Raw genomic sequence first — 10,875 nt, 5'->3', positions numbered from 1 at the left:
AAACACTTGAAATTTTAAATATAAGTTCCTTGGACATGGATCTAACTTAATAACTTGATTTGAGCCCAAAACAGTAAATTTTAAGGGGTCATAATAGGGGTCAAAGTTAAAAAAATGCACCGTTTTTTTTTTATTTTTGCTCAGCATAAACCTCCAAACACTCGGGCAACGCTGGCCCAAATACTAGTATATATATAAAAGTGAATGTGTCTGTGTGTCTGTGTACATTTTCCTTCGCAATCTCTGTAAATTTTTAGCCTACAGACTCGAAATTTGATATACAGGGTACTGAGGTTTTGAAAAATCGATGTGATCGGTTTTAGGCCAGAAATTTGGCTGTTAACGATTGGACCTTTGAGAACTCTACCAAACATCTCCGATAATTTGGGGTCTAAACACTTGAAATTATATATAGCTTCCTTGGACATGGATCTTACTTAATAATTTGATTTGAGCCCAAAACGATAATAAGGGGTCATAATAGGGGTCGAAGTTAAGAAAATCACTGTTCCTTTTGTTTTTGTTTTTTGCTTTTTGCTCAGCATACACTTGTAAACACTCGGGCACCCATGCTAGTATATCTATAAAAGTGAACGTGTCTGTGTGTCTGCGTCTGTTTGTGTGTACATTTCCCTATGTAATAACTGTCAATTTTAAGTCTACAGACTCGAAATTTGATATACAGGGTACTGAAATTTGGAAACATCGATGTGATTAGTTTTCGGATAGAAATTTGGCGATTTATGGGTTAAAGTTCAACAATTTGACCTTTAAGAACTCTACCAAATTCCTCCGACAATTGGGCTCAAATCAAGTTATTAAGTTAGATCCATGTCCAAGGAACCTATATCTAAAATTTCAAGTGTTTAGACCGCAAATTGTCAGAGGTGTTTGGTAGAGTTCGCAAAGGTCAAATCGTTGAACTCTGACCTCTTAACAGCAAAATTTCTGGCCGTAAACCGATCACGTAAATTTTCCCAAATCTCAGTACCCTGTATATCAAATTTCGAGTCTCTAGACTGAAAACTAACAAAGTTATTACGAAGGAAAATGTACAAAGACACACAGACAGACACACAGACAGACACACAGACACACAGACATACAGACACGCCGGGCCGAAATGCTAGTATATATATAAAAGTGAACTTTTCTCTGTGTGTGTGTGTGTGTGTGTGTGTGTGTGTGTGTGTGTGTGTGTGTGTGTACAGTTTCCTTCACAATTTTTAGTCTACAGACTCGAAATTTGATATACAGGGTACTGAGTATCGTTTTAAGTTCGACCTTTCATAGGACAAATATCGAAAAATTGGCTTTAAAACATTAATATCTTCACCTTCAACTCGGCACTTTTCTACAGGCGGGGGGGGGTCGCTTTGTTCGCCGATATTTTTGAAAGTCATCCTCTCCTTGCGTAAAATCTTTACAGTAAACAAAAAATTGTTTCCATATATATTTATGTATACGTATATATTGTTGTTTAATCTATTAGTCTATCTATCTATATATCTATAAAAGTGAACGTTCCTGTGTGTCTGTCCGTCTGTGTACATTTCCCTAAGCAATAACTCTATCAATTTTAAGTCTACAAACTCAAAATTTGATATACAGGTTGCTGAGATTTGGGAAAATCTTTGTAATCCGTTTTCGGCCGGAAATGTGGCTGTTAAGGGGGTCAAAGTTCAACGATTTGACCTTCGAGTACTCTATCAAACTCCTCCGACAACTTGGGGTCTAAACACTTGGAAGTTTAGATATAGGTTCCTTGGACATGAATATAACTTAATAACTTGATTTGAGCCCAAAACAATAATAAGGGGTCATAATAGGGGTCAAAGTTTTAAAAAAATTTGATCTCTGCGGTGTCTACCAAATCACTCAGACAATTTCTGGTCTAAACATTTCAAATTTTACATAAAGGGTATTCAGAGAAAGGGCAAGCCTTTTAATGGGTTTGAGTCGAAAATTTTTAGTTAACAATGTATAAATGTGTTTATGTATGTATGTTTGCATGTCTGCTTATAACTTTTGAAAGAGGCGACGGATTTTACCAAGATCAGTATCGTTTTGAAGGTTGACCTTTCAGACGACGAATATCGAAAAATTGGCTAAAAACATTAATATCTTCACCTTCACCTGGGAACTTCTCTACAGGGGGGGGTCGCTTTTTCGCCGATATTTTCGAAAGTCATCCTCTCCTTTCGGCTTAATTTAAACATTAATCACTTCCGGTTTGATGGTAGTCATAACAGCAAAGACGTCAGATCTTTCCCCGTCCTTTTCATCTTCGCGGTACGGGTTCGAGCCTGCCTTCCTACTATCACTTCATATTTATTTTTTTTTTTTTTGCTCAACATACACATCCAAACACCCGGGCAACGCCAGGCTGAAATGCTAGTATATTTATAAAAGTGAACGTACCTGTGTGTGTGTGTGTGTGTGTGTGTGTGTGTGTGTGTGTGTGTGTACATTTTCCTACACAATAACTCTGTCAATTTTCAGTTTACAGACTGGAAATTTGATATACAGGGTACTGAGATTTAAGAAAATCTCTGCAATTAATTTTCGGGCAAAAATTTTGCTGTTAAGGGGTCAAAGTTCAACGATTTGACCTTTGAGAACTCTACCGAACTCCTCCACCAATTTTGGGTCCAAACACTTGAAATTTTATATATAGATTCCTTGGACATGGATCTAACTTAATAATTTGATTTGAGCCCCAAACAATATATGTTAAGGAGTTATAATAGGGGTAAAAATTAAAGAAATTGACCTTTTTATTTTTGCTCAACATACACCTCCAAACACCCGGGCAACGCCGGGCTGAAATGCTAGTAATATATATATATATATATATATATATATATATATATATATATGACTGCTTCATTTAATTACATAAATTAATATACGAAAGTATAATTTTATGCGTAAACTATTTACTTCAACAGTGCTCAGTACATAGGTAGAGATAGGTAGTAAGTTAGAAAACTATATATGACCATATATATTTTTCTAACTTACTATATATGCATATATATATATGTGTGTGTGTGTGTGTGTGTGTGTGTGTGCGCGCGCTCGTGCATGCATGTGTGTGTGTGCGTGTGTGTAAGAGATTTAGAAGGCTATCACAATGCAAGGAATGGAATGTAGTCAGTGTTGAGGGAGAAAGACGATAGCAAGTGACAATTGGCGAATCAATAAGTACATATATATAACAGTGAGATATATAATATAAAGTCAGAAAAAAATTCAATATGAACAGGTTTATGTAAAAGTTGAATTGCACGTTCCAACCTTCCAGAGGTTCAAACTCTATTACAGGAGACTAAGTCAGACCTATTATTTCTAAGTGAAACTGGCATTAGACCAACTTCTTCCCTAGATAGGATACTCTAACTTAACCTTTAAATCTGACTCCCAAAATCGCCATGGGCATTAAGTATGTGCCTACATTAAAGACAACTTTCCATGCGGTAGGGACATCTCTAGAGAAGATCCTAATTTATCTTACATGTGCTTCGGGTTGCACTTGCTCACGCTACTGCGTTTATATTTGCACTTTATCGTCCCCGCAACAGTGGAATTACTATCTTTAATAGCATAACTGAGAAAATTGACCATGTCCTATCTGAGTACCCCTAAGCTAACATCCACGTCTGTGGGGACTTCAATGTTCACAATGTGGAATGGTTAACCCCCTCTAACAAGACTGATGACGAGGGGAGGTTCTGCCACGATTTCTCCATTGCTTACGACCTCACTCAAATTGTCCAAGAACCCACCCGTGTTCCCGATACTGACGGCCAGTATGCAAGTCTCCTAGACCTCTTTCTCACAACTTTCCCTGAGCTGTGCTCATCTTCCGTTCAGTCCCCACTGGGATCTTCCGACCATTCCGTTGTATCAGTCAAGATAAAAACAAAATGTAATAGGTCCTCAGACATACCTCTCCACCATACAGTGTATCGATATTCTATGGCTGACTGGGATAGCTTTCGTACATTTATATCAGACCTACCTCTACGTGCCATGTTTAAAAAGGATGTGTCCTCTATAGTATCAGACCTGCAGAATGGCTAACTGTAGGCTTAGACAGTTTCATACCCTCAAAAAAGTTCCAGCAAAAACCTAACAGCCAGCCTTGGTTCTCCCTAGAATGTGCTGCTGCCATTGCTCACAGAAATAACTTTTTCCATTGCTTCCAACGTAATAGATGTACTGAGACTAAAGCCGCCTTCAGGACTACCAGCAACCACTGTAAAAAAGTAATAAAGAAGGCAAGAGAGTTATATGCTCAGTCTGTCAAGTCTAAGGTAGCTGAGCAGCGGCTTGGTTCCCATCAGTTCTGACAAATAGCAAACAGAATCCTCAACAGAACTGTGAGCTCTATCCCAACTATCATCAATGGACCTGAGTTAATATCGTCAGCATCAGACAAAGCCAATCTCTTTGCCAAGAACTTTGCAGCTAATTCTAACCTTTACAACCAAGGCCGCCAACGCCCAGTATTCCCTTGTATATCAGAAAACACGCTAAGTGACATACAAATATCTGTATGCGACGTTGCCAAGTTAATCAAAAGCCTTGATTCCATTAAAGCAACTGGTCCTGACGGCATTCCAGTCATAGTGCTCAAAAGGCTTCAACTGGAACTAGCGCCCATACTTACCAAGTTATTTAAGCGTTGTCTTAAGAAAAATGCTTCCCAACACCTTGGAAAATCCTAACAGTATGCCCTGTATTTAAGAACTCAGGTGATCGCTCATCTCCCTCTCAGTACACACCAATAAGTCTCCTATGCATCATGAGTAAGCTGCTGGAATCTGTGCTAAACAAGAAAGTAGTCAACCATCTCAGCAAAAAATAACCTTCTTAGTAACATGCAATATGGTTTCCGTTCTGCTAGATCTACAGCAGATGTTCTTACAGTTATATCTCATAGGATTGGCGAATCCCTCGATGGAGGCTTCCTCTCTAGGGCAATTGCTCTTGACATATCAAAGGCCTTTGATAAGGTATGGCATAAAGGCCTACTTCACAAGATCTCCAGTCATGGTATAGGTGGAAATGTCTTCTCAACTATTAAATCATTTCTCTCTGATAGATTCTTAAGAGTAGTGGTTGATGGGCAGAAATCGGAGGCTCTCAGTATTAATGCTACAGTCCCTCAGGGGTCCATCATGGGTCCAACTCTCTTCCTGATCTACATCAATGATCTTCCAGACCACATCCTTAGTTCATTCGTAGACATTTATGCTGACGACACTACCATCTATGGAAGCACTTCGAAGACTGTAAACGACCAAGTTCTCTCTAACTCTCTCTCCTCTGATCTTGAGTACGTGGTACAATGGGGAAAGAGGTGGATGGTTACTTTTAATGTATCTAAAACCAAGCTTCTATCTTTACATCGTCAACGCTCTGCTGCCCAGCTGCCATCAATCAAAATGAATGGCTCTCGTCTTGGGGAGGTTTCGTGCTTTGACAAGCTTCTGGGCTTGATCTTTACTCTCAATCTGAAATGGAACACGTATATCAAATCAATTGCCAAAGTCGCTGGAAAGATGGTGAGATCCTTCTACCGCTCCAGTAGATATATAGCTCCTAATGCAATTTTCTATATATATATAAAAGCCAGGTTCGGCCAACGATGGAGTACTGTTGTCACATCTGGGCAGGAGCTGCGAGCAGCTTATCCTGTCTTGACAGAGTTTCAAAATAGACTTTGCAGCTTAGTGGAGGATGCCCTTTTCTCTTCTCTGTAACCCTTTTCCACAGAAGAGACGTAGCGAGCCTGTCCCTGCTTTATCGTTATTTTCATGGCAGGTGCTCATCTGAACTTCGATCTCTGGTCCCCCCTCGCCAAACTTTCACAAAAAACACTCGTCTCTCCAGAACCACTATCAACAATTACCCACACTCTTTATCCGTGCCTACACCTAAACGTAGATTCCATGAACAGGGCTTCTTTCTTAGAACTGCTCGCCTGTGGAACTCTATTCCGTTTGCTTGCTTTCCAGTTGACTACAATCTGATTGTCTTCAAGTCCAACGTGGACAAGTTCTTATTGAACCGTCCCCCTAAGTAATCCAAGTTACAAAATTCCCACTAATGTTTACTACGCTAAAATCACAATGACTAATGTATACCTATTAACCCTTATCCTCGTGTGGCTTCTGGGCCTTGATACGCGGTGACCCCCCCCCCCATGTAAAAAAAAAATTAAAAAAAAAAAGTTTAAATCTTACCTTTTTGGAAGAAGGGAAATATTGTGACTCACAAAGTACCAACAGAATAATGAGGTATGAAAAAGTATAATTGATAGAAGCCATCATTGAAGAGTGGCTTTATTGATTGTATAGCTCTCAGTGATATTTAAGGTTTTTATAGGCCTCAGATTTTCCCTCTTTTTTCTGTATATTTTAATTTTGTTCTTATTTTTAGTTTTTTTTTTTGTTGTTGTTGTTGTTGTTCGTGCGTCTTTTCACCTTTTTTTCTTTTTGTCTTCCTTTTTTAGAGGCAGGAGACAATATTTGGTTGCAGCTTTATGAAAATAATTTGCTGTTAGTATCTTTACTGCTTGAAATTCAAGACTTGTTATTCAAATGAGATTAAGCAACAGCGGGATCCAGAGCCGCCGCATTTCTCTCTCTCTCTCTCTCTCTCTCTCTCTCTCTCTCTCTCTCTCTCTCTCTCTCTTCCTTTCTCTCGCTCCTTTCTCTTTCTTTTAACTCTCTTCCTTTACACACACATTATATATAAAATGTGTTAATATATTATATATACACACACATTATATATAAAATGAAATTATAGACAAGATATGAATTTATTGTCAGTTCAATAAGACAGAAACATGTATTTGATCCCCAGAAGATGAGGTGACGTCAATCTGCCACAAAAAAATAAATTAATCGCGTAATTTCGTCCTTGTTTTGCTTTTATTCCTTCTTTTTCTTATTACATTTTCGCCCAAAGAAAGCAGAGAACAACTTTTGTGTAGGGGAATACTATCAGGGAAATAAGTTGCAGAGATACTATGTAGGGAGTTGAGTAGCAAGATGTCTGTTAACATTACACTTGAACTTCTGCATGTCAGTATAGTGGAGAAGCATTAATCTGGAAGGGAATTCCAAAGTCTAGCAGTTCTGGGAAGAAACTATTAGAGTAGAAGGTATTCTTACATCTAGGGATCTCTACTGTGTAGGGTGATGCTTGTCGGGTTTGTCGGGGGTATTTATGTAGATGGGGTACAAGGGTTTGTATTTCTTTGGGAGCAACCACTAGTAAAATACTTGTAAAACAGACAGAGGGGCGTAACATTTCGTCGAGTGGACAGAGGTTGAAGCTTGGATCACAGTTAAGTTAGTAACTCTCTTTTGAACACTGTTCAGGGGTGAGAGACTAGTAGCAGATGTACTAGCTCAAATGTGACAACAATGCTTCATACATGGGCGAATGTTGGCCATGTAGCGGTACAGAATACTTTAAGACATAAGTAGCTTTCTAGCATGGTAAAGAGAACCCACCTTCTATGCCGCAGCCTTGGCAATGCTCTCAATGCATCCATTCCAGTTCATGTTCTATGTGAACGTTAAGCCGAAGAGTTTGAATGAAGTACTTTCAGGTAAAGTATCTTTAGCCATAGGTATTGGTCATTGAGAAGGTTTCTTGTAATTATTAAAGGAAACATGTTTAGTCTTAGCATTTTTGGTCTCATTCCATTACAGACTGGTCTTCCTCTAGAATTTCCGACATTGCCTTGGATGTGTGTTAATTCGTTTTCTCTTCATGCCTGTTATAGAGCGTGGTGTAGTCAGCAAATATACCCATCTCAGAGACAATTTTATCAGAGAGGTCATTTATGAATAGCAGGAATAATAAAGATCCAAGGATCGACCCCTGACGGACACTCGCATATATATCATATTGTGTAGGTGTACGACCATCGAGGACAACCTGGATTCTTCTCTTATTTAAGAAGGATTTAATTATGCGGCCAGTAATACCATATGATCTGATTTTCATAAGACCATTGTGCTATACCCCATCAAAAGCCTTAGATATATTTAGGGCTACTGCCTTTCCCTCTCCTGCCTTATCCAATGCATGGTATATACGTTCAGAGGCTACAGTTAGAATATCTGCAGTAGAACGGGCATGTCTAAATCCATATTGATGGCCAGACAGAAGTTTAGCAACTGTATAGTGGACTTGATTAATTATGGACTCAAATATTTTGGTGAGGCTAATCGAGCGATAATTTAATAGGTCAGTTTTTCACCAGAATTCTTGTAAACTGGTACCATGAAAGCAGTTTTTCTAGCAGTCAGGAAAGCATGATTCGTTAAGGTATTTGTTGAAGAGTTTGGAGAGGACTGGACCAACCTCAGCTGCACATTTTTTAATAGTACAGCCGGAATGAGATTAGGTTGAAATGCTTTTGAGATGTCTAGGTTTTTTATGATATCATGTGCTTGAGACGGGGTGATTTACAAATTATCTAGTGTGGTTTCTGTCCACAAGGGAAAGTCAGAGAAGGAACGGTTTGCTGGGACTAAGGTAGAATTTAAGGCAAACTGACGGGCAAGCATGTTAGCTTTCTCAGTTACCGTACAAACAACCTCCTGATATTGGATTGTTGAAGTATTGTTGATTGCCTATTATTTACTACACTGTTGTAGATTTTCCAGAAATCACAAGATCCTAATTTTTGCGCCTCAACGCGTTTCTGGTGGTTTCGGTATATTTTCTCTTAGCTGTCGCTACTTTACTCTTACAATTACTTCTAGTTTACAACAAAACTTTGTCTCTTTGTAGTGGACTTAGGCGGTATGCATGTTGCCTCTAAGAAATGGCAGTTGTGCAAGTAGAAGTAAACCATTGATGAGAGTGGGGTTTGCTATAGAACTTCCATGTAAGAACGTGTGCTTCAATTACTACTTTGAACCATTCAGTGGTGTCGCTTGCGCATTGTTCCACAGGAAGAGAAAATATATTTCCTCATGGAGCATTTCATATGTGAGTGATCTCTAATGGCATCCCAGTCGGTCTTATTTTAGTACCTTGTTGTTTTGAGCAATGACTCTTCAACTTGGGGTCGAGAGTTTAAAGTTATGTCTATCATTATCACAGCATGATCAGCATTCCCGAATGGAAAATAGACATTTGTTACACTATCATCAGGAACTGTTGCCAGAAATAGATCCAGTAGTGAGGCTTGCTGGTCCTGATGATCTTTGAGACAAGTCGGGAATGTTACTGTCTGTGACAAGGAATGGGATATAGAAACGTTATGGATGATGCTACCAGCTGTGTCTGTGTTGTTGGAGAAGCCAAGTCAACGTCACCAAATACATATCTTTGGGCGCTAGTACTAAGGGAGAATGCTGCATCTATGCTGTCAGATTAGGGTACAGTCTTTGGCCGAGGGAGAGCGATAAAGAAAATATAGATACCTAACGCTATGTTTTAAAGTTAGTTTAAAGCACATAGTCATCTGTTGTTAGTTTAAATACCATATTCATAGGAAGAGTGTTACAAATATAGACTCCAAGTGCGTGCATGTGTCTATCAGAGTCCTTACGACAAAGTCGAAATTATCCAGATATGTTAAAGATGTTAGAGTGGGTAGTGCAAGTTAGTTTCACTTAGTGCTAAGATATCAGAGGAGTTTGCTAGCCGTTTTCTCTTTCTTTTCTCTTTCGTTATTTTTTATTTTGTTTTCTTTTTTTTCTTTCTGCGTTTTTGTAACGTTGCCGTTACATACAAACGAGAGGAAATAAATAAAAATCAGGGTTGGCATTTTTTCTTTTTTAACAACAATTTTTATTACACGTTACTCTCACGTCGACACCACGTAAAAATCTTTCGCTGCCACATGGCCATCTAGCCTGGTCCTCGTTTCTCTTTCCGCCGATCATACACTAACTTCCGATAGCTAAGTTGCGTGTATACCCTGGAAATTTGATCTGTTGTCTTAATTCTGTCGACAACTTTCGGACTGTCTACCAAAAAAAAATGTGTCGCTATTTACATCATCCATCTCTATAACCGATGACTGCGAGCACTCCACATATTTAGTAGGCACTTATCTTTCTGCCATAGCGGCAATGAAAACTGCTACGCTTTATCGTCATAAAGAGTTTCAGTTAAAAAAATAATTTCCTTCATTTACAGTGTTTTACATGGCCATCACATAGCTTTGCTTACTTTTATTTTAAAATTAAAACTACTTAAAATTTTTATATTTTAGTGTTCTGTACTTATCTGAATCAACATAACACAATATCGACAAACAAAAACGCCAAATACGGTGAAAAGCCATGCAAATAAAACAAAATTATATCTAAGTTACTCAGCATAGCCGTGCTAAAAATTTATTTTTCAGTTTCTTATTCAAAAAAAAAATTAAAAATACAATTTCTTCATATTTAATAATCATTTTTCACAATGGCATGTGTAATAGTGAAGTATAAACGACCCATAACCTTAAAACAAAATTACTACTAATGATAGAACTAAAGTCAAACTTACTTTTTTATTACTTATACTTAGTTTTCGCGTTAAAATTATTAAAACATTTGTTCCAGTTTTGCAAACTATTAAACCAAGATTTTTGAAATTTTAAAACTTCACTGATTCATAACAATAGAGCTTAAACAATCCAAACACAAACTCATAAGAATATGTTCAAGTTACATGATTTATTACAAATTTCTCTCTAAAACAAAACAAGCTGTTTGCTACGTTAATGTGAGTATGAAACAACATTACTTATAATAATACATAACCGAAAGGTAAGACTAGAACATTAGCTTTTAAACATTAAAACGTCATTGTCAAACATGGTCTCCACAAAACAAGAAA

The 10,875-nt window shown here is 38.0% G+C and overlaps 1 protein-coding gene across 2 annotated transcripts in view; it reads right to left on the bottom strand.

Moving 5' to 3' along the window:
* Positions 1-6,723, bottom strand: part of LOC145297480 (chymotrypsin-like elastase family member 2A) — a 75,849-nt gene extending 69,126 nt beyond the window's left edge. Inside the window, exon 1 of one of the 2 annotated variants that reach the window (XM_080143350.1) lies at positions 6,255-6,723. In XM_080143350.1, the coding sequence (XP_079999476.1) occupies positions 6,255-6,341 (87 nt within the window). In that variant the 5' untranslated portion in view covers positions 6,342-6,723. The remainder of the gene's footprint in view (positions 1-6,254) is intronic. The other variant, XM_080143351.1, reaches the window with a different exon arrangement.
* Positions 6,724-10,875: the final 4,152 nt, after the last annotated feature.

Source organism: Euprymna scolopes, chromosome 18 (genome assembly GCF_053919585.1).
Source record: "Euprymna scolopes isolate OS-2025 chromosome 18, ASM5391958v1, whole genome shotgun sequence".
Classification (NCBI taxonomy): Eukaryota; Metazoa; Mollusca; class Cephalopoda; order Sepiida; family Sepiolidae; genus Euprymna; species Euprymna scolopes.
Note: the sequence above shows the minus strand (reverse complement) of the source record. Positions and strands in the feature narration are given on the sequence as shown.